The 26,461-nt window shown below is 43.8% G+C and overlaps 1 protein-coding gene across 1 annotated transcript in view; it reads right to left on the minus strand.

Moving 5' to 3' along the window:
• Cox10 (cytochrome c oxidase assembly factor heme A:farnesyltransferase COX10) overlaps positions 1-26,461 on the minus strand; it is a 117,672-nt gene that overhangs the window by 74,684 nt on the left and 16,527 nt on the right. The window contains exon 4 of the mRNA XM_006973526.4: positions 12,799-12,923. Within this exon, the coding sequence (XP_006973588.1) occupies positions 12,799-12,923 (125 nt within the window). The remainder of the gene's footprint in view (positions 1-12,798; positions 12,924-26,461) is intronic.

Genomic DNA, 26,461 nt, shown 5'->3' on the forward strand with positions numbered 1-26,461 from the left:
CTGGGCTGGACTCACTCACTAACCTCCTCAGCTTCTCAGGGCTGGGGTCACAGGCCGTGTTAGCACCCCAGCTCTGCCTGAGCCCCCTTCCCAGCCTTCTGCACATGCACATGGGCATCCCACGGGGGGGGGGGGGGAACAAATACCCAAAGGGCTGCGAATCTGGAGAGTGTGAACACCACCTCAGCAGAGGAGGAAGAGAGCAAACACTAGCGGGGAAGGAGAGGAAGCTGAAGGAAGAGAAGTGGACCTTTAGGAGAAAATGGGCGAGAGGATGGCTTGTGTCAAAGTCTGGCCCCGTGTGCTGCCAGCTCCAGTGAGATTAGAACAGCTGGGGAGGAGACCTGTGAGAACTGAGCTCCTCTGGGAGGCTCTGAGTTTAGGCAGGCAGGGAATTTCAGGAGCTCAAATGCTTGTGTGTGTGTGTGTGTGTGTGTGTGTGTGTGTGTGTGTGTGTGTGTGTTGGGGGGTAATTCCTAGACCAAAGTGGTCACAAGCACCATATCCTGGCATTAAAAGTACTGAGTTCATTCTATCAACAGCCTTATCTATTTGCAGAGGAGAAAAATGCAGGTTCAGAAAGGTTATGTCAACAGCCCAAAGCCACAGAGCTAACAAGCGGCAGGTAGAGGCTTGCTGCCAGGTGGCCTGGCTCTGATTGAGTCATCAGATGTCACTGAGCATCTCATGGACCAGGGACGCATGACCCTCTCAGCAATCACAGGCCCAGACAGTTCTGCCCTCACTGAGCTCACAGGCAAATGGAGAAGACAGCAGCAGCCGTGAGCTCAAGCTTTTCGAGCTTATAAACTGAAGGAGAGTTGTAGTGCTTGACTTGAGGAAGGGCTGACCACGAAGTGGGGTGTGTGTCAGGGATGTCTCCTGAGGACCCCAGAGTGTTGTTACTTTTGCTGATTTTTTAAAAAAGATCTCTTTACGTTTATTTTCTATGTGTTTTGCCTGCATGTATGTATGTGTACTATGTGCATGCTTGGTGACCACAGAGACCAGAAGAGGGTGTGGGATCCACTGGAACTGGAGTTGAGCTAGCTGCCATGTGGGTGCTGGGAGCTGAACTCAAATCCTCTGAGTGTTCTTAGCCACTGAGCCATCACCCCAGCCTGATTCAGTCTCATTTACTGTATGGACCCTTGCCAGGCATTTTCTTATTAATATATCTATAGCTTATCTTTTCACTATAACAGTAGGAATTGCCTGTATCCCACCCGAATACTGTGCCTGGAAGAAAGGAGTTTAGGAAATGCCTGTTGAATGGATGACATGGAAGCTGTCACAGGCACAGGAGGTGAAGCATACAGTGGGGATTTTGTTTCTATCCACAGAGAACAGAGGGCGGTGCTTGTGTCAGGTGGTCACTTAAGCTTCCCAGTTTTGACCTGGCACACTGCGCAAACCCAGGTGCTTTGGTACATGAAGTTCTTCATGGTCTGGCCCTGCTGTGTCTTTTACCCACTCTCATAATACCTACCTACCTTGTACTTCAGGCTTCTACAGCAATGCCATGTTTGCAGTTTCCAGAATGTTCTTCCTGTATGTAAACAAAACTTCTCATCTCTAGTCTTCACCCACAACCTTCCCTCTGCCTCAGAAGCTGCCCTTACCTGTGCATACCTACAACAGCACACCTACTCAAATACACTGCCCGCTTCTCTTGAGCTTCCCTGGCCTGCCAGGTAGAAATGACCTCACTGATGGCTTCCTTTTTACACCTTACGCATTTCTTGGCTTTTCCCATGCCAGCACATTTTATTGTTTTACTGCACATCCCCTGTAAAGAAGGGAATAATCTTTTTATCTCTAGCAAAAGCAATCAATAGCTACCTAAGGGCAGGTTGAGACCACAGCAGCCAACAATGTAATACTCCTACTAGTTAAAGACACCCTGACTTCCAGTCCTAGAAGTCACAGGCCAGTGAGAGGGAGGAGACCGATGCCTTCCTTCTCCCAATCATTCTAGCCTGTACTGAAGAGAATAAAGGAAGTTCTGTGTGAGAAGAGTGCAGCCACATTTTCCTGCCTCTCAAAGGCACAAGGAAACTCTTAAAGCCTCGATGTTCACTGAGTGCTTACGAAGGGCCACTCTGAGGCACCCTGACTTTACTTAAGCCAGAGCCAAGGAGATGACTGGAGACTTGTAAGCAATTATTCCTCTCGTGGGAAAAACCACCAGACTTGGGGTTGGGGACTGTCTATAACTCCATGTTCAAATTTAACCACGTGCTTCCTAACATATGCTATTTAGCTATTAGGTTAGTCAGTCACTCAACAGCAAGCAAAATCATTGAGAGAATCCAGGCTCAGTAAATTCAGTTCCACACTCATTGACAATTCCATGAGCATTTTAATAACTGAGAGTCTGGTCTTATGACATGTTTATGTTTTTAAGGTCAGGAGTTGTACTTAATCCCCATTACTTTAAATTAGTAGATGACACAAATAGCATTAGGTGAAGACCTTTTCCATCTTAACTACAACGAACTGTTTAAGCAGTCTGTACACAGCACTTCGTAATCCTTTGTATTCTGCTCACCCAAGGGCAACGCATGCTTTGGTAAAAGCTCTAGGAGAACAACCATAATTTTACTCAGCTAATAGGAATGTTAGGACATTGGACAATGGTCAATGGTAGTTTCCTTTCTTAGGAGCAAAAAGATACATACCTTCTCCTATGGAAATCTCAATCAGGGTAAGAGCTAAAATGGCCTGTTTTCTTAGCATTTCAACAGTTTACACAGTAGATTTTAAGGTATAAACATACTCTAAGCATTTGGAAATTTTATTAACTATCCAAATTTCTCTTTGTTCCACTCTATCTCCACATTCCATCATTCAAATCCTTGGACTTTCTTTGTTCCCTGTGATCAGTGCTTCCGGGAGAAATCTGGCATAGGATCTGAAGGAAATGCCACAGTGAAAATTTCCTTAAGATTAATCACACAAGTAAGTAATTTCCCCTTCTTGCCAAACAATATTTTCTAAAACTTCTTAGAAAATTGGTAAGACAGGATTGAGTGGTCACAAAAATGTGAATCTTAAGACTGTCTTAAATCATTCATACTCACATTGTAAAGGTAAACAGCTTGCCCAACCCAGGCTGGGCAGCCTGGGCAGCCTGGGCATTCTGAGCTCTAGTACAAACCAGAAGCACCACAGATAATTCTCAAGGTAACCCGAGTGAAAGAGGCTCCACTGACTATCCTCCTGCCTCCAACACAATTCCTATTCCCATCCACATCTGGGGGCCCAGCAGAGCAGTAAGCATCACTTCGAGACTCCATTTTCAAAGAATAAATATACACGGAGGCATCAGCGCTTTTGCTTTGTGTTTTACATATTAAAACCTTAAAAGCCATGTCCACTAACGGAGTGTGGGGCAGTGATAAGGAGGCACAGTCTCCCAGCATCGGCCACACAGCTTGCCTCTCCATCAGCACCATCAGTCATCAGTAAAGCCAGAGTCAACCTCACAGAGAAAACAGCGAGGGGGATCTGTGGCTGAGAGCAGAGAACCACTGGCTAATGGGATTCAGAACAAACTGACAGGAAAGGGAAAACACAACCAAAGATCAAGAAAAGAAAGAAAGACATTCAAAAAGAACCTCAGTTTGACCTCTCCTATGTGGGGCTGACAGAGAGATAGGCAGGAAGGAAACAAGCCACCAGAGGCAGATTTTATCACACACAAGCCAAGAATTCTTAACTCCAAAAGTCATATGGCTACCATTTGCCATCATATCTCAACTAAATGTCTGCCTTAAAAAAAATGTGTGTGCGCATACGTGTGTGCGTGTGTGTGTGTGTGTGTGTGTGTGTGTATAAAAATATGTGTCCATGTGCGTACATGTGTGTTTGCTTGTACACAGATGTCTGCAGAGGCAAGAAGAAGGTATCAGATTCCCCTGGAGCTTCAGTTACAGGAGGTTGTGAGCTGGTCAACGTGAGTGCTGGGAAATGAACTCAGGTCCTCAGGAAGAGCAGCATGCGTTCTTAGCTCTGAACTACTGAGCCATCCCTCTACCCAGCCCCCATATCTACGTTTTCATCAACCTTTCCAAAACTATACATATAATTCAATAACAGCTATCCCTTCAGTCACATATGAATAACAAGCATACAAGTGCACACACTTGAAATAAATATATACATACATTCGCACACATATTATAGTTTGCGAGCACAGTTTGGCATCCCTAATCCAAAAATCCAAAAACTGAAACTTTTTGAGTGCTAACAATGAAAACTCTGCGCCCACTTGAGTAAAAATGTAAAATTTTAGGTAAAATTGTCTACAATTACCTTCAGACTAATAATATATAAATGCATATAAAACATTAATGAATTCATGTTTGACTTGTGCCCCTCCCCAAGATATCTTATTATATATACATGCAAACATAACAAAATCTGGAAAGATCTGAAGTTTCAAACACTTCTATAATCCCAAGCATTTCAGACAAGAGAGAACCCGTCCCCTGGTAAACCAAGGAAAAGCACATATGTCTTTCAATTCTCCAAGACCCGAAGTGGGGACAATTGGAAGACAGCGATTCTGGAAGCATGGAGGCTGTGGTCAAAACTGGAAAGCTTTTCTTGAAATAAAAGCAGCAACAGCTGACAGTGACAGCACTTGGTGTGGCTTAGGCATTGAGTGTTCTAATCTCCTTGATCACTCAAGATGGCTACCTGACTGGGCAACTCACCTGCCATATTCAAAAGCATGCTGTGAGCTATCCTGGGGGCAGTGAGACTTGCTAATGAGAACAGCCAGTCCTAAGGTGGTGACTAGACTGACACTCTGGCTGAGAAGATGAATGAAGCATTGAGGTGGGTCCACACGATCTAGTCCTAGTTTGGCCATTTTCAAAGGTGTCATCAACAACATCACTAAGCTTCATTTTATTTTTCTAAAACACAGAAGTAAAGTCGCCTCAAGATTCTTCACAAGAAGCAAATAAAATAACAACCAGTTGATGAGGCTGCAAATGACTTTAAAAACCTATCTACGAACATCATGTTCAAATCATCATCTCTGCATCTGCTGGCAGGACTTCACCTGGAATGATTTTGGCTATGAATGCCAGTGCCAAACTTATTCCACTTAGATCGATCATTCTAAACAAGAGAATCAAATGTAATTTAGGGGCTATTTAGGGTTATATAAATTCAGCAAAACAGACTGCATTTCAAATACACTTTCTTTTTGACGTTGTTCAGCAATGTTCATCATTTTCCTTATATATAAAACCGTACTTAGCTGGAGACTCTCCAACTATATTCAAAGATCCTCTCTGAAGCTGATGTGGCGCAGTGGCTTATCTGAGTAAGCCACAAGCTGGGACCTCCAGAGGCTGGATGACTGCAAGTTCAAAGTCAATGGACGTCTCATTGATTTGTCCTGCACAAACTATGTTAAACAAATCCTCTCACTGGCATTCCCTAACACAAGTCTTCTTCTGGAATACAACACTAAACTTTATGACTGCTTTTGTTCAACATGGAAGATGAAAGTGGATTGCTATTGCTTTGGGCAGACTGCACAGTCAAAACAAGAGACATCAGAGAAAGGGAAAATGCAAGGAGGCATTAGATATTAATCTCATATTCACCAAGAAAACAAACTTTTGCTTGGTTCTCCTTTCAGAGTTGAAAAGGCTACGAATTTTCTTTTGCTTTAACCACCCTATAATTCAGAGCTCTTTATCCAAAGCCCTTCCTTTTCGCCTCATTTCAGCCATGAAAGTCACTCAAGTATTGTTAGTATCAAACAAAAAACATGTTTCTTCATGACCCTATTTATTCACACCTCTTGATCTCTTTCATTTCCTTCATAAAAAATTGCCAACATCCACAGGTACACTAGATCCCAAAGATAACATTGCTTATCACACTTACCTTTCTAATTACAACCTACCACTCAGATCTGAGACTATTTATGTTTTATGTCTTTCTTGTAGTTTTCTCTAAAATAAAGTCTCTGAGAACATCAATGGTTTTCAAAAGACAAGCCCAAGTTACGAATTCACTCATCATTTATTTGATCTTTTAAAAGAGCCATTTCTTTGAAATCTTGTGAACATAGACTCAAATACAATCTAATTTGTATATGTTTAGAAAACTATTTGACACATAGCAAGTGCTAAATAAGGGCTACTATCTGTAATTATTATTGCACTCTTTCCCTACTCATCTCCCTCTACGTGTCTTCAAAATGGCACTATACTGGCCTCCTCCTGTGCTATCAGCAGAGGTGAGAGATGGATGAAATATGTAAGTCCCAATCATTCATTTCAAGGGAGTTACCAGCACGCTAAAGGAGAGAATGCAAATGAATAATTATATTGCAACACCCACAGGAACACCCAGATTCTCCAACAAGGAGAACTACGACCAACGGGTTGAAGATGTAAGGTGGCAGCTTAGGGCTTAACATGAGGAAAAGAGTTTGAATCTTAATGGTTGAGCACCTAGAGAGTCTTGGGATTCATTGTGCCACAGTAATCAAAAGACAATCTAAGCCGGGCGGTGGTGGCGCATGCCTTTAATCCCAGCACTAGGGAGGCAGAGGCAGGCGGATCTCTGTGAGTTCGAGCCAGCCTGGTCTACAAAGTGAGTTCCAGTAAAGGCTCCAAGCTACACAGAGAAACCCTGTCTCGAAAAACCAAAAAAAAAAAAAAAAAAAAAGAAGACAATCTACCAAGAACATTGTAAATAGAGATATAACACAATACACTTCAAAACTTTACAACACCTCACTGTTAGCAAAGTAGTTAGCACATGTAAAAGGGTCTTTAAAAGGAATGCGTGTGCGTGTGTGAACCCTGTAACGATGCCCACAGTTACAAAGTTTTGAAGACAAAGCTGCGGGCGGCAAGATAATGTAGACTGCTGTCCAATGGGCATAGCAGCAAACAGGAAGCGCGGCAGAACGGTACTTCTACACTGTGCTGTGAACAAGTGAAGGCCTAAGGGGGTTATGAATAGTCAAACTCTTCACTTTTTGTGCAAATTGAGACACTTGAGAATCAACTGCTGTAGAATACTATTTTAACTAGGCAAAAATGTGTTACACTTGTTTATGCTGCAGAATATTACTTTAACTGCGTAAGGTGTGTTACTTTTGTTTATGCTGCATTTATTTACAATGTAAGGATATGTTTAATTATATAAAGATATACTGCATCTGTTTCATCTTGCCTGTCTAAGGCACCTGATTGGTCTAATGAAGAGCTGATTGATCTAATAAAGAACTAAACGGCCAATAGCTAGGCAGAGAAAGGCTAGGCAGGGCTGGCAAGCAGAGAGAATAAATAAGAGAAATCTAGGCTCAAGAGGAAAAACAAAAAAGAATGACAAAAGAGGGGAGATGCCCAGGGCCAGCAGCCAGGTGGTCCCCAGCGACAAAGAGACAGCAAGAAAGTAAGAAAAGGTAAAAAGCCCCAAGGCAAAAGGTAGATAAAGAGAAACAGGTTAATTTAAGTTAAAAGAGCTAGCCAGAAACATGCCTAAGCTAGGCTGAGCATTTAAAATTAAAACTAGAAAAACAACAACAAACCAAATTGTACCAGTCTTTTTCTTTCAGGCCACCAACCAGCTCCCAAATCATGACACAGAGACTTACTTATTGTTATTGAATGCTCGGCCTAGATATCCACTTACATGTAAAAAGAATCCTTATTTTAGCCTTTTTATTTAAAAAACAACAAATCTTTGAATACACCGACTCACTTTTAGGAACCTAACAACACAAGCAAGGAAGTGTGCAAGACTTAATTGCAAGAATTTTAGCTCATTAGTGATAGCGGCACAGACCTTTATTCCAGCACTCTGGGGCAGAGGCAGGCGGGTCTCTGGGAGTTGGAGGACAGCCTGATCCACATAGGAAGTTCCAGAACAGTTAGGGGTACATAGTGAGACCTTGCTTCAAAAAGGTGTGTATGTGTGACACTTCAGTTCAGCATTTGAGTCTCCAAAACATCAAACAAAGAGAAATTGATTAAATAAAGCACACCCACATACAACAGTCATTCTCCACCATGTACTGAGGTGGAAGACTGTTTATGGTATAGTCTTAGGAAGGTTTTTGTTCATATGAAAAAATACATACGGACCATATGTGATATATTAAAAATTTGTTACTTTTGCTTACATTTTGTACTGATTCTCAATGAAACATTTCCTAAAAAAAAAAAATTTAACTGTTGCCTTAAAAAAAAGGTATCAACAGCAAAACAAAATGTTTTACAAATAGAATAGGAAATCATGCTTCCTACTCCAAAGGGCTGTTCAGAACTCCAGGAATGTAAGATTATCTTAAGATCATAATTCCAAAGTTAAAGTTTTAACATATTTGGCTGGTGGCCTTTCCTAAAAGCCATTGTGCTTCTAGAAACCTGTCATTTAAAGACAACGAGAACCATGTGCAGAGGGACATAAGAAGCAAACAGGACTGACAAGCTGTAGAAGCTGAGGCAGAGGCAGAAAGCAGAAGACCGTGTCATCGCTCAATTTACCATAGTAAATTGTAAACAAATAAACTCACAGACATACACTTTTATTGACACAACCTCTCCGAAAAAGCCATGTACGGCAGCCCACCACTCATCTGCAGGGAATATATTCTGAGACTCTTACTGATGCCTAAGAATCTGACAGACTCCTCTATACATCGTATTTATCCCCACACATATATACTTGTGATAAAGATTAATTTACAAATTAGGTACAGCAAAAGAGTAGCATCAGCAATATTGAAACAATATGTGATAAGCTATTTAAAATTTATTAATTGTTTATTTATGGAATTTTCCAGTTAATACCTTCAAAGTAGTTGATTGTGGTTAACTGAAACACAAAAGGAAAACTCCAGAAGAGACTACTGTACACATAAAATGAATAAAATAAAGAAAATAATCCCAATTACAGCTTATTACATTAAATACTGAAAATAATTCTAATTTTTCTGACAACTTTTTTTCGATTCTTAACTCACTCTACTTGAATTTATTTGGCTCTGTCCTCTCTCGAGAGCTGATCAGTTAAAGGCATCTGCAGCCTTCTGTCTTTCAGTTAAATTGAAAACACTTATGGCCTGCTTTCATCCTCTGAAGGCATGCCCACTTTAAAGCCACGCTTGGGTTTGAATGGCGTGTGTATACACACTACAGAACGTTCTAGTGCTTTGCTTTTACATGTCAGTGTCCGTGGTTCCTGCACACATCTCCTAAGTACCGCTCACTGCCTGTCACTCAGAAACTGAATCTCATTTTCTCTCCTTAAAACAAATGCAAGAATTGCTTCTCAAAGGTTTACTTTTTTCTTCTTTCACAAAGAGATCACAGAAGCAGGATGCAAAGAAGAAACAGGGCTAAATGAATAACAGCTCAAATACAGCACATAAAAATTAAAAATATGTGTAAGATGTTATTTGAATCTTTTTATAAATAGGGACAGATTTTTTTTTTCCCTCCCCTAGACCCTATGAGTAGCTGACACACTCTTTAACATGAACACTACCATTCAAAAAAAGAAATTATATCTTTACCTAACTGTTAACCCAAAACCCAGTTCAGGGGCCGGAAAGACGGCTCAGCATTTAAGAGCACTGGCTGCAGAGGAGCCAGGTTGGGGTCACATCACCCACCTAGTAGCTCACAACCATCTGTAACTCCAGTTCCAGGAAATCTACTTCCCTCTTCTGGCCTCCACAGGCACTAGGCATGCAAGTGTGCACAGACATACATGCAGACAGCAGTCATACACATAAAATAAAAACAATTAGTTTAGTGCCTACTGGGTTTGTTCTTTCTTCTGCTAAAACTATTTAAGACTGCTGGTAAAATGGCCCTCTACTCCTTCGTTTCTGAATTTTATGAGACTGCCTACTAATAATGAAAACAAGACACCAATACTGCACTACTGGAAAAATACTACAGCTTGGGAAGCTGGTAAAACCCTACTAACACTAGAATGCACAATGCTGAGACTCTCCACAAAGTTTGAAGTACTACAACACTTCCAAATGCAACCGGATCCCAGACAAACGGAAGAGGGCTCACAACAGATACAAGAAGCCTGTCTGTTGGCATGTGCTCACTGAGCACACACCACCACAGCACTGAAGAGGGCTGGCAGGGCCCAGTGACACATGGAGAAGAATGTGACAAAATGTCCCAGGAACGAGGGGAGCAAAGTGAGCGGGTACAGGACTGGAAAACAAAGTGAGAAGGAAAAATCAGCACGGGGCAGACACTGCACTTACCAAAAGATCCCCGTCATGAATTCTGTGGCCTTCCTCAGTGTTCTTAAAACTCATACAGAACCTAACCCATCCCTTGTAGCAAATACGCAGGGATGGACCTGGAAGTCCCAAGAGGCTAAACTTCAGTCCTGTAAAGCTTCTAGCACCTCAGCGGGGCCCAGTTCCTAACAGTTTCTGCCTAACTGACCGACATTCCCTCTTTCTTACAGACACCCCCTTGTAAAGACTAAAGGGGTTGTTTTTTGTGTGTGCGCGCACATGCACATTCATGGCAGTTAGAGGTCAACCTCAGGTGCTGCTCACCGGCCTGGAACTTGCTACATAGACTAGGCTGGTCAGCCACCTAGTTCCAGGGATCTGTCTGGCTCTGTCTCCCTAGCACCGGGATTACAAGCCTGCCATCATAATTGGCTCTTTTCACATGTTCAGGGGATCAAACACAGGGGATCCTCTCGCAAGCACTTTACCAACTAAACTATCTCCCCCACCCTTAAGAGAGTGTATTCATTAAAAAAAAATTAAATCCTTGAGCTAACATTTTTGGAGGGCAAGGGGTAGGAAATGTGGGTGAGAAAGTGGCTCCCAGTCAAATTAACATTTTTTAAAATCACGTTTTAATTATGAGTGTGTACGTCCCTCAGTGACTCTGCAGGAGTCAGTTCTCTCCTTCCACCATTATGTCTTGGTGACTGAACTCAGGTCATCAGGATTGGCAGCTAGCAGCCTTATCCACCGAGCCAGAATCTCATGGCTCACAGCTTTTTATATTTTATAATATTCCGAAATTTATAAACATCCTGATACCTTTTAGCTTTTTTTATTTTCCTCAATTTTCACACATTTATATTAAACATTTTCTTTAATTTATATAATTTAAACAGAAGACAATAAACATACATGCGGCTCCTAATTTACAAAAGGGAGGCTAGAAACTGACAGGTACCCCTGGCCTGTCCTTTTAGCTTGGACCTGCTACTACACGCAGGCAATGAGAACACAGGGAGACACGGACTCCAAGTGGAGCCACGTCAGGGAAAGTATCACAAACGGCCTCACTACAGCCGGCATTTTCGTTCTTCTCGTTTTGAGAGCCACTGCAGCCTCTCTAGGGCTGGCCTGGCTACGACACTGTTCTCGTCACAAGCAGCAGGCCAGTGTGTGCAGTATCACACGCCTTTAGTCCAAGCACTCCAGAAGCAGAGGCAAGCAGATCTCTGTGAGGTCTACACAGTGAGTTCCAGGTTAGCAGGACTACATAGTGAGGACTCTGTCTCAAAAGCAACAATAATAAGAAACCTTATTTGAAACAAATAACATCTTCCAAACAGCGGACAATACACTATGGAAGCACATGATTTTAAGCATTATCAAGTTACATCCCCAGATTTTACAGACTAGCTTCTTCTACATGGTGTCCTATGAACATTCAAGCTGGCTCCTGATGGTAACTTGGATTCCTCCTTGAAAACTGTGCCAACTCCTCCTGGGTGTTCTGGTGATGAGACAGTTTTCCTTAAGTTTTAGCCAAGGCTTTTTTGCTATAGTATCTTATGAAAAAACCACAACGTCGGGACACACCACAGTGGCCAAGCAAAGGAAAAAACTATTTCAGAGAATCATCTGGGTGCTTAAAATAGCAAGAAGAAAAATGATCCGTTAGAAATAGTTAGCAATTAATGCTATGACATAATCTGGCTGTACATACCATGTAAACAGTGGTGCTGAACTCCTGCATTGTTTATTTGTTTGTTTGTTTTTTAAAGCTGGATATGTTCCTTTAAAATATTCTGGGGCTGGAGAGATGGCTAAGAAGTTAAGAGCATATGCTGCTCTTCCAGAGGACCTGAGTTCAGTTCCTAGAACCCAGGTTAGGCAGATTACAACCACCTGTAACTCTAGCTCCTCAAGCTGTGACAATTTTGCCTTCCCTAGACACTTGTACTCACATGCAAATAGTCACATGCAGACACACACACCTACACATACTTTAAACTAATAAACATTAAATATTTAAAATTTTGCATTTTGCACAGTGGTGACTTAAAATGCAAACACTGTGCACAATGGCATAGTGCTATAATACTAGCACTCGAAAGGCAGTGGTAGGAGGGTCCTGCACAGTGTGTTTAAATCCCCCTTCGGTGACATAGCCAGACCTTGTAAAACATAGACAAACAAATAAAATAAAAAGTAAAATACAAAGAAATAAAACTACACCGACAGCATATAACCATGATGAACTCAAGGAAATGTATCTGCAATAAAGAGAACACAAAGTTCTGGCAGTTTTCAATGCTTTTTAACCCAAAGAATCCCAGCCACTTCAAGGACACATTCTGTTGCACTCTGAAAACCATTTGCCTCAAAAATCAAACCAAACCAAACAGAGATCTCCACAGGCAACCTCTGTGGGTTCAGGGTGCTCCTCCAGCAGGGCACAGGATCTGGGGAGTTCTTCAAACACAAGGCACAACCAGCCAGCAAGTGGCGAGAGCATCACCTGCTCAGGGAGAACTGACCTGGTTGATGGAGTTGGCAGCACAGGAGGCGAGGCCCGTTCCAAGGGAAGTAAGCAGGAAGCAGGGCCAGTCGAAGGGGCCCGGAGCCAGCGCGAAGCCTGCTGAAGTGGTGCTCACGACGAGGGCTGCAACACAGCGACAGACATGCTGGTCAGCTGGGCTTTCCAGGCTACGGCACAGCGCACAGGAGCGATCGGTCTCCCCCACACACCCGACGACGACCCTACAAACCCCGGTGGATGGCCTAACATCTAAAAAATCCACCTTCAAGGCCAGCCATATGACTCCGTGGGAAAAAGCTCCTGCCACCAAGCCTGATGACCTGAATTCAAACCTTAGGACCTACATGTTAGGAAAGAACTAACTCCTGTAAGTTGTCCTCTGACAGCCACATACACACCAGGGTACACATATATACACACATATATACACACACACACACACACACACACACACACACACACAAATCAAAATGTAATAATTTTTAAAAATCTGAATTTTCTGATTTTAAAATTCTATGTATAGATTATATAAAAATATTTTCTTTTAAATTCCATTAGACTCAGGGGTAAGAAAATAAAACAAGTTTTCCAAATTCATCATTCGGTTATTCATTCAACAAATATTTATGGACTACCAACTTGTGAGCAATACTGTGCCAGTGCTGGCAACTATTACAGATAAAGCTGTGCTCAGTGTCCTGAGGGCGGGGAGAGCCGCAGGACACCTTTAGTAACTGAACAACAACTGCCAGCAGCAAACAGAGAGGGAGGGAGGGCTTGAACTCTGCAGTCAGCTCCAGACAACAGTAATGGAGGCCTCGCCCGAACAGAGGAACTTCCTGGGGCCAGAATGGCATAGAACGTGGTTCTCAACCCGTGGATCAGGACCCCTTGGCGGGGGGTAGGGGGTGGGGGGATGTCGAACACCCCTTTCACATGGTCGCCTAAGAGCATCGGAAGACACAGAGATTTACAGTACGATTTGTAACAGCAGCAAAATTACTCTTATGAAGTGGCAATGACGTAATGTTATGGTTAGGGGTCACCACAACATGAGGAACTGCATTAAAGAGTCACACAATGAAAAGGTTGAGGACCACCAGAATAGAGGAAGATGGTGGTAGCCTCACAGCCACCAACGGGTACAAAACAAAGCCACATAACTCCCGCTAACACTGAGGCTGCTGCCCCTGGGGAGCCCTGGTGTGTCTTCCTTGGGTTTACAGAAGCTGACAGGGCGAAAACAGAGTCTATGCGGGGCATGGAGGTGAGCAGTAAGAATTCCCCAGAAAATCCTCCCGCATTTATGAGACAGTCAGGAAAGCTTCAAGACAGCACTGCCCTAGCCTTTGGGAGGGGGTGGAGAAGGGGAGAGCGTGATGGGTGTGCAACACCACAGGGGGATGGGAATGCTGTGTGCTCTCCCTGGACAATCTGCTTCAAACCAGCAGCTTTCAACGCTAAAACCATGACGGAACTTGAGGGAACACGCTGAGGTACATGTGCATATTCAGCCACAGGCGGTCCTCCTTACCTTCCCAGTTGCTCTCTCTACCCCTCCCGCTGCCGCCCTTTTCCGGAGCTAGGCTTTCTCATTTGACCTGGGGCTCACCATTCAGCTAGCAAGCAAGCCAAGATCTTCCTGTCTCTTCCTCCCAGCGTGAGGACCACAGGCATGTACCTACACAACCTTCTTCACGGGTGCCGGGGATCCACGTTCAGGCCCTCCTGTGCTCATGCAGCACATATCCATCCCCTCAGCCTGGCTTCTAGGATTCCTAATTTTCTTTAGCTGTGCTCCATGTCAATTTGAAAGGGGAAACTGGTGCATGTGTAAGAATACTGTTGACATTAGTCAGTACCTGAGATAATCAGCTTAAGAAAGGGTTTATTTACCCTCATAATCATGGAGATTTCAGTCCATGATCAGTTTCCCACTGCTCTGGGGCTTGAGACTGCAACTCATGGCCAGAATACAAGGAAGAGAGATGAAGAGCTGTGTTCCCACAAGTTTCCTCAGGGGCATAAACAGGTTGCCTCTCTTACAATCAAACTGCTTTCATCCATAGAGTAAGTCGGTCAACATAATTGGCGACTCTACTTTGGTGTAAGGCTTAAACTTTAAACCAAAAATAAACTACTCACAAATAAGAGTAGTTAAATGAAAATCCATTAGAACGTTATCAACATACAACTAATAAACTCTAGAAACACCAAAACCAGAAGAAATTTAGGGATCCGTAAATGTACAGTACAACCTTTTATACTGTGCATGGCAGCACAAGACTGGAATCCCAGCATTTGGGAGGCTGAGGCAAGAGAACCAAAGTTGGTTAGTAGTCAGTCTGGACTAAAGGAAGCCCCTATCTCAAAATGAAACAACAACCTAAGTCACTTTGCTATGGCTGACAAAGTGCTATAACCAATCAAGTGTCAAAAACGAAAAAAGCCTGAAGACCGCCTGAGCTAAAAGGGTAGACAATTAGAAGAAAACTTCACAGGGCAGTGGCGGCACACAACTTCAATCCCGGCACTCAGGAGGCAGAGGCAGATGGATTTCTGAGTTCAAGGCCAGCCTGGTCTACAGAGCGAGTTCCAGGACAGCAAAGACTACACAGAGAAACCCTGTCCTGGAAAAGAGAGAGAGAGGGGGAGAGATAGAGATAGAGAGATAGAGAGATAGAGATAGAGATAGATAGATAGATAGATAGATAGATAGATAGATAGATAGATAGATAGATAGATAGAAGAAAACTTAATCAGAGAAAGAAGTATCATAGTCTTTTTCATTCATCCCACTATTTGACTGGGTGGGGAACCACAGAAAAAATTTCAGATTTCTGACCCACAGGTCTAGCCAATAAGCTGAGAAGACATAGAAAATGGTTTGAAAAAAAAAAAAAACTAACAAAGGAAATGGGAAAGGTTTTAGAAAAAAGTAACAATGATAAGTTTACAGAATGGGCTTAAGTTTAGAATGTACAAATTATAAACGCTGACACACAGAGAAATGACAGCAAACACTCACTATTGTGGCAGAATTGGGATTTTTAAGACCTTCCTAGAAAGGATCACAAGCCAACAAAGAATGCATTTACTGACTTCATCAAAGCAATTAATTGAAGGAAAAAGGAATAGAGAGTTGATTAATTGTACAAGCAACACTGAGCAGAGCAATGTCCTTATACAACGCAGCTGCAATTAAACTTCACATTGATTTCCTGGGATTCATTACATGGAATCATTTTGCAACACCAGGATCTCATTAAAAGTGAATGTAATATATTCTTTCATTAATAACTCTTGAAATTATATTTTATTTGGTAATCTCAGATTCTGTCCCTTCACAAATAAACATAAAATCAATGCTGCCAACCAAGCATGGCCCATTCAATCCAGGCCCAGAGGTGCTGCATGGCAAGCCAGTGCCTGCCAGAGCCTGAGAGTAATATCCCCGCTCCCTGGAGCTTGACCCAGCCTTGCTCCGGAGTGGGTGGTCAGCCAGAGAACTCCATGCTTCCCCTTTCAGAGCGAGCAGCAGCTCCACTCAGCTGCCACCCGGAATACATGGCACCACTGAGGCCCAACTACAGCCCCATGAGTCAGTCTGTTCTGAACCAGCCACCAGACTAGCCTAAATGTGGCCTAGGCATCCTATTTCTAGGCTCATCACTCACAGGTTCACTTGTCTGCCTGCCTCCTCCGGGGAAAATTTCAATTTCTGTTCCCTATAATCTTCAAAATGTTTCCTCTTGTTAGACTTACAAGCACACCCTGACTGGCCTCAGGAAATAAACACCTTGCTCCAACTTGCCCTGAGAGCCACCTGCTGAAGCCTTCCAGGTGACTTCTGGAGTGGTACAGGTTGGAGGACATTCTACCAACAACCACTGAACCTGGACCCTGGGCTCCAAATGAAGATGATGGTCCTGACCAACAGATACCCTGATTTCAGCCCACGGAGACCCTGGCAGAGAACCTACCACATGAGGTCTGAACGGATCCCACTTAGAAAAACAGTGAAATAATAACTCTGTCTCGAGCTGTTAAGATGTGGCAAAGACAGTGCTTAGCGCAGCAGCAGAGAGCAGAGGGAAATATACTCAGGGACCACTTACAGGTCATTGCAGCCTGCAAGGTAGCAGACTCAAATGTCTGGGCCAGGTGGCAACCATGTCCACAGCTCTCAGGGCTTCATTTCTGCAGTGTGAGCAGTTAGAGGAGGTACAGGAAAGAAACAAAACTCCTGAGCTCAAAGAATGACAAAATGTTAAGAAGGGAAATTAGAAAATGTTAAAAGTTAAAAGTGAGTCAATGAGTCTGACCTCTCTCGGGAGAATGCTACCCCAAATCGGGTGACAAAAAGCTAACTTCTCCCGCCTGACCCCTCGGGGCTCTGAGAGCTATGCTACAGTAACCTCACACATCCCGTCCACAGCGACCTCCCTGGTACCCCTACCTATCGATGCAGCTCCTGTCTCTGCGACAATACTGGGGCATTTCTACTTTCCTGGTACAAAGCTCCAATTATGCACAAGTAACCGTGCCCCAGTCTCTCCTCCTCTCAGCGAAGTATCCGTGGTAACCAACCACACTCCGGCTCCTGTTACTGTTGATGCTGAGGACACTTTGTGGAGGCACAAAGGGTTTCACTTCATCAAAAGCACTCAGCACAATGACAGTGAATATCAAGGGCTTAATTAAGTGGTGCTTTGGTAACTATTAAAATGAGCTCCCTAGAATTCCAGAGCAGCACTCCTCAGGCCTCTCAGCTTGGACTTCACATACTAAAGCATCATGTAAAGGGGATGAAGGAAACGCACCAGCCAAACTCTGCTTACGGGGTGGGGGTAAAGAAATAGGGCAAACAATTGACAGTACCAGAGTCAAAGTGTCTTCACACGTGTTCAAGCACCACAACCACTGGGTTTCAACAGTGGCATGTGGCCACCCCATAGACAAGGTAAGAAATAAGACTTCCGCTTATATCTTATTCTCAGTCTCTCTCTCTCTTTGTCTGTCTCTGTGTCTCTGTCTGTCTCTCCTACCTGGGAACAGAACCCAGGGCCACATGCTTACGAAGCACAATCCCAATTCTTTTTTTTTTACAACTGGCATTTTGCACATCTTAAAGTGAATCTATCAGTATAAGAGTACATGAATTTCACTTAGAAATAACTGTCTTCAATGATATTTGTATATAATCCTTATGCATATATTCCCGTACAGTGACACTTTCCACACAAGGAAGGCGGGAGAAGCCTGCGTTATATAAGCTGCAAAGGGAGCTCTGGGCGTACGAGCGAGCGGTTGCTTTTATAAACAGGGAGCCGTGCAAGCAATTGGGGGATCAGCAGGAATCGTATGGTCGTGTATTTAGTTCTCTGCTTTATGGAAAATTCTCCAGTAAGTGCTCCAAAGATTCGTTTTCACAAAGATGGAAGTCTCACTAAATGAAGGGAAGACACCCACACACTTGACTAGCACATTACAAAATCATAAGCAGGCAGTCAAGCTTTAAGACCCCATTCCCTCTAGAGGGTTCACAAGAAATTCCACTGACGTGAGGAGTTTTAAAGGGTCACGGAGGAGAAACCCTAATACCAGCAGTGCATGTCAGGAGCCCCATGCACACACTGTTAGCTGCGAAAGAGGCAGTTTGATCTGTTGCTGGAAACGGACACTTTCAAGACTTTCGTGGCAGATTTTGCCAGCATCCCTAATTCCAGCCTCATAGGATATTTTCTAGAGGAGCTATTAATCCCTGGGAAGCTTTTCCCTTTTCTGATATACAAGAGGCATCCTTAGAAACTCAGATTTTATCAAAATGTTTAAAGGCTTTCTAGTCCGAGACTCTCTGGTCTCTGAACACATGCATAACCAATGCATGTCCTTTCCTTTCTCAGACTGTCAACTGGACTACACGGCTCACAGTCCACCTTGGTCATCTGCATACTGATTCCACACAAGCTCTGCCTCTTGATAAGAATTAAGTGAAAAGCCAAATGGTGACGAGCCACTCTGGACCACTGCTGATTCTGACACACTATCTGGTAGGAAGATTAAAGCCATTAGCTAAAGGGCACTTGGACATTTTCTACAGACTTCAACTTGCCCATAGATCTAACACATCTAACTGTCACTGATGGTAGACGCTGTGCAACGTCACAAGCCAAACTCCACAAACCTAAGCTGTGTTCTCATGAACACAGTGCTTTAAGGAGAAGCTGAGAGCAGGTAGCTAATGAGTTTGTGTGTGTGTCCCTGGGCAATGGTATGATGTTTGGGTAGTCGATCTGAAAGTCCACTGTGATAGAACTTAATTCAGAGGCAGGAGGTTGTCTCTTCTGGTTTGCTAGTGAGACTGTGTCTTTTACTAAGTAGCTGTTCTTTCCACAGCCATGTCTGTCTTTGTTTCTACTAACACCCTGTGCTTCAACTGGTTGACTTTCTAATTTAAGTGAGGATTTTAGGCTTCCCGGCTGGCAGCCTTCTTTGAACTTCCTGGTACAGTCTTCTCATCAGCATCTTTATCAAAGGAGTAATAATTCCTGGGGATATTGTTAAATCCTGATGAGAAGTCAACTGATGAGAGACAGGGTATCAATCAGAAGTAACGAATTATCTACATCCCTTTGGGTGAAAAGAAAAAGTGTTTCACAGAGATTTAAAATAACAGCTGCGGAACTTGCTAGGTCTCTCCCCACCCCTTTTCCTCTCCTATATACTTAATGACTACGTCTGGTCTGAAAGACCTAGGACAAAATTAAACCTCTTACCTTCAAATGTACTGAGTAATACTGCTGCGGGATGAAATGTTTCAGTATGGTTACCAAGGCAATTCACCAAGGAGCATTTGGTTTGCATTTAGATTTAGCATTCTGCAAAGGGCAATCAAGTGTTCCTCAGCCCTCATGAAAATAGAAGTAAGAGCTGTTTATACACTAAGCTAATGCCACCAACAAGTGAGACCGCCCAGATAATTCTTTCAATTACCATTTTTCTTTGAACCTGAGGCCTTTTCTGCTTTGATACCCTATTTGTAGGCTTTTTTCCCTCTCTTTTCAATAAAGAACTGTTTTTCCACAATATATTTCCTATACTCAATAACTTTACAACTTTCTTCTTTTCCTTTGAGATGTAATGGTCAGATACTTAACAACCTTTTCATAAAATGATCCTCTAAAGCCAAAGCTCAGTCATGAAGGTTAAACTTCAGACAAGTGGAGGCATGGCTCCCAAAGAGTTTGGCAAGAGGGAATTGTTAGTCAGGCAGGTTCTGCTAAAACAGTGACACTTCTACCTGGTCAGTGTGACCACCTAGAGCCAAGCATTGAAAAGGACAGGACTGAGTACTTCCCTCCATCTGACGACCGCCTCAGCACCGGCTCGGGGCTCTTTCTCTCCATGCCCAGCTCCACACACACTTAGCCGTTTCAGGGCTCTCAGTGAGCAGCTGTCATTCACTCCTCGTGATGAAGTGGCAGTGATGATGCAGTGATGCTAACTAACTGCATCATCACTCTAAGCAGCCAGCATGGCTTTCCAACGAGAACAATCTCCAGCATGCTGATGATGAACACTTGGAAGAATGCCCTCACGGACAACTGTCTTTAAGTAAACCTGGATGCCAACAGTTGCTGGCCAAGCCTAATGGGATTCCTTGGTAATATTTATGGTTATTACTTACCAAGTAAAAAAGAGGATTCTTAACTGAAGAATGATCATCATTTAGAATAAATCAAAGTCTGAGGATTCTGTGAGCTCAAAGGGCAGAGTTTTCACAAATGTGATGAACATTTAAGAGGAACGAAGTGGGACATCCTCAATACTCAAGAGATACACTGAGTAGAAAAACGTGTCAGACTATAGACAGACCGGGACACAGTGCCAGCAGCAGGCAAACTAAGGACCAAGAAACACAGCAGCCTAAGATCTCTTGGTTAGACACAGTGTTGCTTAGCTGCCCCTAAGCACTAAACCACTACAGTACAGTAAAAGACAGCCATGGACCACATTATAGACCTCAGACATAAACAGATCACATGTGCAATGGTAGGCCCACACGATGCTATCACCTAGTGACACTGTGCCCACTCTGATGTGTGTAATTAACACTCTGTGACGTCTGCACAACAAAGTCACCTACCAGAAAGGGTCCACCACTAAGCACTGTAATCTTATTATAGATTATTTGTCATTAAAAGGTGATCTGTGACAAAAACGGCGGAACAGAATCCATTACTCCACTTTCTTTCACTATTGAGTGGCTAATAGTTCCTGGTCACTGCCTTGTGTGCAAGGCACTAGACACTAGCCAAGTGAAAGGTGATGGTCAGGAAGGTTCAATCTAGAGAATATTCTACAAGTCATCCCCCCACACACTTCACACACTGGTAATAGAGCTTCACTGTGTAACGCCAAGAACTCTATAAAGAACAGAAGGGCTGCCCAGGCTACAGGGAGGAAGGTGGGGTGTATGTTCAAGAGGTCCAGGTGAGAGACTGGGCCAGCCTCTCCTACCCAGAACGAAGTCTCTCAGAAGATAACTATAGACCAAACTACACCTCTGTCTTTATAAAGTCAGTGGCCACACAACAGAACTTTTCTTTGTATTCCTGACATCCAAGTTTACTATTCCTTCACATTTGTGGTTTAAAAAAGACATTTGTAAATTTTCAACTGCAATAGAGCTTAGAAAGGTTTCCAAAGCAACGGTTGAACAAAATCTTTCTTCAGCACTTACAGCCTGGAGCATTCTTTTGATTCTTCTGTTAGTGTTTCATTCCTTAATCTTTAGAAAGAAAATTCTTCATTATTGTTGTTTATATGTGTACATGTGCACATGTGTGTGTATGATGTGTATGTGTGCATGTGCACACTGTGTGATGTGTGTGCACATGTGTGTGATGTGTGTGTGCATGTGCACATGTGTGTATGATGTGTGTGCATGTGCATATGTGTGTATGATGTGTATGTGCATATGCACATGTGTGTGTGATGTGTATGTGTGCTATGATACAAGAGTAAGAGGGAGGACAACCTTCCAGAGCTGGTTCTCTCATTCCACCTTTACATGGATTCTAGGAATCAAACTTAAGTTATCAAGCTTCAAAAAGAGCTTTTATCTACTGAACCATCTTACTGTATCTCTTAATCTTAATAGATGGGATGCAACCTTGTTCTGCTTTGAACTGTAAACTAAGGCCTCAATATTACTCCCAAAGGGTACTTATGCACCCAGCCAAGTCTAGCATGCAGACTGAGGAGCAATGCCTTGGTGCCCCCAGGAGTTTCAGACAGCCCCCTCCTAGACGGTGACCTGTCTGGAGCTGTAGACTCTAATAGAAACTCAGGTATCTAGAGTGACGGGTAGGGGCTGGGTAAACAGGCACAGAGATAGAGAAATAATGGCATGTGGAAATTCTCCTTTTGGACAGAAACTACTCCCATATGCTGTGTGGAATGAGAAACAAGACAGGCTTTTGAGAGTTAAGAGGGATCTGGAGAGAGGGAGCTTAGAGCTCTCCTCTCGAAGCATGGCATGGGAACCCCGTCTGTATCAGGGACACCAATTGAAATTCAGATTCCCAAGCTGCAACTCAGGCCAAGAGTGAAAGAATTTTAGAAGGACATGCTCAGAAACTTGCATGAAAACAAGACCCCGAAGATCCCAAAGGCATAAGAAGTTTGAGAAAAATGGGAGTGTTTATTAGGCTAGGATTTCGATGCTGGGGCTTTTTAAATGATGGATATCGGATTGGACCACACTTCACAACCTCCCTTGGGGTTGGCTGCATGCTACACAAACCTGGCCAAAGAGACAGCGGAGGCTCCTCTCAGGAGCCTCCCCTCCCTCTCAGGAGCCTCCCCCCTCTCTCAGGAGCCTCCCCTTTCTCTCAGGAGCCTCCCCTCCCTCTCAGGAGCCTCCCCTTTCTCTCAGGAGCCTCCCCTCTCTCTCAGGAGCCTCCCCCCTCTCTCAGGAGCCTCCCCTCTCTCTCAGGAGCCTCCCCTCTCTCTCAGGAGCCTCCCCTCTCTCTCAGGAGCCTCCCCTCTCTCTCAGGAGCCTCCCCTCTCTCTCAGGAGCCTCCCCTCTCTCAGGAGCCTCCCTTCCCCTTCTTGTAAGGTGGTTCCTGACCTTCTACCTTTGCCCATTTTCATGCTTCTGCCTAGAAGACGAGGAGGATGTAGAGGACATCTTGTGGTCTTAGGGTCACACATCATAAACCAGAGAGAGGGGGGGAGCAGGAGGGGGAGAGGGGGAGAGGAGAAGAGGGGGAGAGAGGGAGAGGGGGAGAGGGGGAGAGGGGGAGAGGGAAAGAGGGGAAGAGGGGAAGAGGGAGAGAGAGAGAGAGAGAAGGCATCATGGCAGTCTCGTGAAACACTAACTCTAGACTCCTCGACACAAGTGACAGAACTGCTGTTCTTTAGAATTCCCGTCCAGGCAGCTGAGCCCAATCTCAGTTCCTATTTCTCTCTCTCTCCTTTAAAGTTGCCAATACTGTTTGAAAGTGATTTTCATCCTCAGGAGAAATTTATTTTTACCTCTTTCTAGCATCAACCACAGCATTTTACACTTAACAACCAGTTCGATCAACATGAAATTGAATTTAAGACAAGTAAATCCCAAATTAATAATTATATGATGAAAAAACAAAGCAAGCTAGCTAAATATATTTTCATCCACGTAAAAAGAAACTGGTTAAGGGCTAGAGAGATGACTCAGTGGTTAAGAGCACTGGCTGCTTTTCCAAAGGCCTCCGATTCAATTCCCAGCACCCACATGGCAGCTCACACCCTCAGACAGACAGACATGCAGGCAAAACACAAAGGCACATAAAATAAAAATAAATCATTCAAAAAAAGACTTGTTTTCTTTCTTTCTTTTTTTTTAAAAGGCAGTGGTGATGGTGTATGCCTTTAATCCCAGCACTCAGGAAGCAGAGGCAGAGGCAGACAGATCTCTGATTTCGAGGCCAGCCTGGTCTATAGAGCCAGTTCCAGGACAGCCAGGGCTACACAGAGAAACCCTGTCATGAACGAACAAACAAAAAAAAAAAAAAAAAAAAAAAAAAATCCACAAAACAAACAGAAACTGGTTGGTTTTTGTCAGCTTTGCCTGTACACAAGTCTGTGGGGACACTGTCTTGACTGATGATTGATGTGGGGGAGCCCAACCCCCTGCAGGCCATGCCACCTCCCTAGCAGGTGGGCCTAGAATGTACTAAAAGGCAGGCTGAGCAAGCCATGGGGGGCGAGGCAGTAAGCAGTGTTCCGCCATGGTCTCTGCCTTATTTTCTGTCTCCCGGCTCCTACCCTGACTTCCCCTCTTGATGGACTATACGCTGTGAGATAAAAATAAAGCCTTTCCTCTGCAGGTTGCATTTGGTCAGGTCATGGTGTTTATTAGAGCAACAAAAGCCAAGCTAGGACAGAAACTGGTACTAGGAGTAGGGGGTTACTGTGACAGACCTGACCCTGTTGTTTTTTGGGAGAACTATAGAAGTGTTTGGGCTTCGGCCCGGAAGAGCCACTGGGTTCTCAGACCTGAGTGAGCTCTTCTGTAGAAACATGCAAGAGACTGCCCAGAGAAAGGCAGATGGCAGAGCCTGGCTTGAGAAGTTCCAGAGGGAAGCTGGGGATCCCTGAAACACTTCACAGGGATATTTGTCAGGGATTTTGTATTAAGAATCCGTGGTTTACGGTCAGGTGGGGCTGAAGAGTCCGCTTTGATCAACAAGAGACAGCAACATTGAGTAAACCTTTACGTTACTGGGAAAATTGATGCTGGACAGCTGGGACTGAAGAATCAGCCGTGGTTAACAACAGACCAGCATCACTCAGCTGAAATCTTCTGGGAAGTATTTTCCTCAAGGGCAGAGCTGTGGTCCAGAAGGGGCAAAGGTTGCATCACCAAGGTGGCAGCTGAACTTGGTAATGTGTGACTTCCCCACATCTTACTAGTTTGAGCAGCATGGGAGCTAAAGGCCTTTAGGGTCTTGGAGAGCAGCTGAGGCTTGGCACCATGAGGCAGGGTCAGAGTCACTAAACAGAGGCCACAAGAGGCTATTGGCAACCCCAGGATACTGGAGATGCCAGGGCTTGGGGATGACCACCATGGATATTGGCAGGTGTGAAATGGAGCTGGCCAGAGCTCACAAGGTAAGTTGTTTGTGCTCCAGATGGTAGAATTGGAGAGGTGGGCCTGCCCAAGGGCTTTGGGGCCCAGAAGATCGTGAGTGAGTCCCAGACAGCAGACACTGAGCCATTCACACTGCTGGATTTGGGTATGATAGAACTAACTGTGCACTGCTCTTTGCCATTGGAGTAAGAAGTATGTAACTTAGTTTTTGATTTTACAGGAGCCTACAGGTGAGAGATTTTGAATGTTTCAAGAGATGTTAGATATTTTAAAGTGCATAAATTTTTTAGACTGTGGGACTTCTAAAGTTATACTATGTTTTATAGAGTGATATTAACACCTTTTGAGGGACAAACAAGAATAGGAAGGTTATAGTTTAGTAGCGTTGTATTTGTGTGTCAAGTGGAAAGAGGTAACCTCATTTGAGAAAATGTCTCCACCAGAATGACCTGTAGGCAAGCCTAGGGGCATTTCTTGATTACTGACTGATGCGGGAAGGCCCAGCCAACTGTGGATGATGTTATCCCTGGGCAGGTGGTCCCAAGTTGTATAAAAAGCAAGTTGAGCAAGCCACGGGGAGCAAGGCAGGAAGCGGTGTTCCTCATGTGTTCCTCCATGGCCTCTCTCTGCTTCAGTTCCTGTCCTGAGTTCCCTGGATAATGGACTTCCAGCTGTGAGATGAAAGAAAACCTTTTTCCCCAAGTTGCTTATGGTCACGGTGTTTATAACAGCAATAGAAAGCCAAACGAGGACAGAAACAAACTAAATAAAAACAAAAACTGATTAAAAATAACACTGTATCTTCAGTAAATGGTGCAGAGAGGAAACCAAATGCCCCAGGAAGTATATTTTAAACATAGGTTATATGAAGCTTAAGGCAGTTACTGAGAGATGGATAACTACTCTCATTATTTGAAAAATGATGCATCTGTCTTGCTGGGGATAGAACCCAGGGCCTTGCATATGATGAGCAAATACCTAGGGGTGCACCCCTGTTCTCTATTTTCATTGTTTAAATAGAAAAAACATCTAAGTAAACAGTCACAGTAAGGAATTGATAAATACAAGAAACAGAGGCTATCCAGACAGTACCCTTTATTCCTTTTTCTTGAGGAACGAGGGAGGCCAAGTTGGATGACAGTTAAAGTTGGCAGACTCCAGGAGAAGTCCCCTTGCCACCATGGTCCACGAGTGTCTAGAGGCAGCTGCACTACAATAAGAAAGGCTGGCTAGGTCACTCTAAAGAGAGCAGGAGAGGGCCGTTCCTCAACATAGTTCTCTCTGTGACAAAGACCTCATCTACCACAGCAGGTCATCCGTGTCCACCACACCTTGGCACATGTGGAATCATCCAACTCAGCAGGCAGCAGCAGCAGCAGCAGCAGAGAAATGGCTGAACACAGACACCCATATTTCCTGAGTAAAGGAAGATTACACTAAAAACTAAGGCCAGGACACATGACACTGGCACTGTGGGTTCAGAAATATCAAGAAAGTATCTTTTGAGAAATGGTCCCCT

This window comes from Peromyscus maniculatus, chromosome 8, assembly GCF_049852395.1.
Source record: "Peromyscus maniculatus bairdii isolate BWxNUB_F1_BW_parent chromosome 8, HU_Pman_BW_mat_3.1, whole genome shotgun sequence".
Taxonomy (NCBI): Eukaryota; Metazoa; Chordata; class Mammalia; order Rodentia; family Cricetidae; genus Peromyscus; species Peromyscus maniculatus.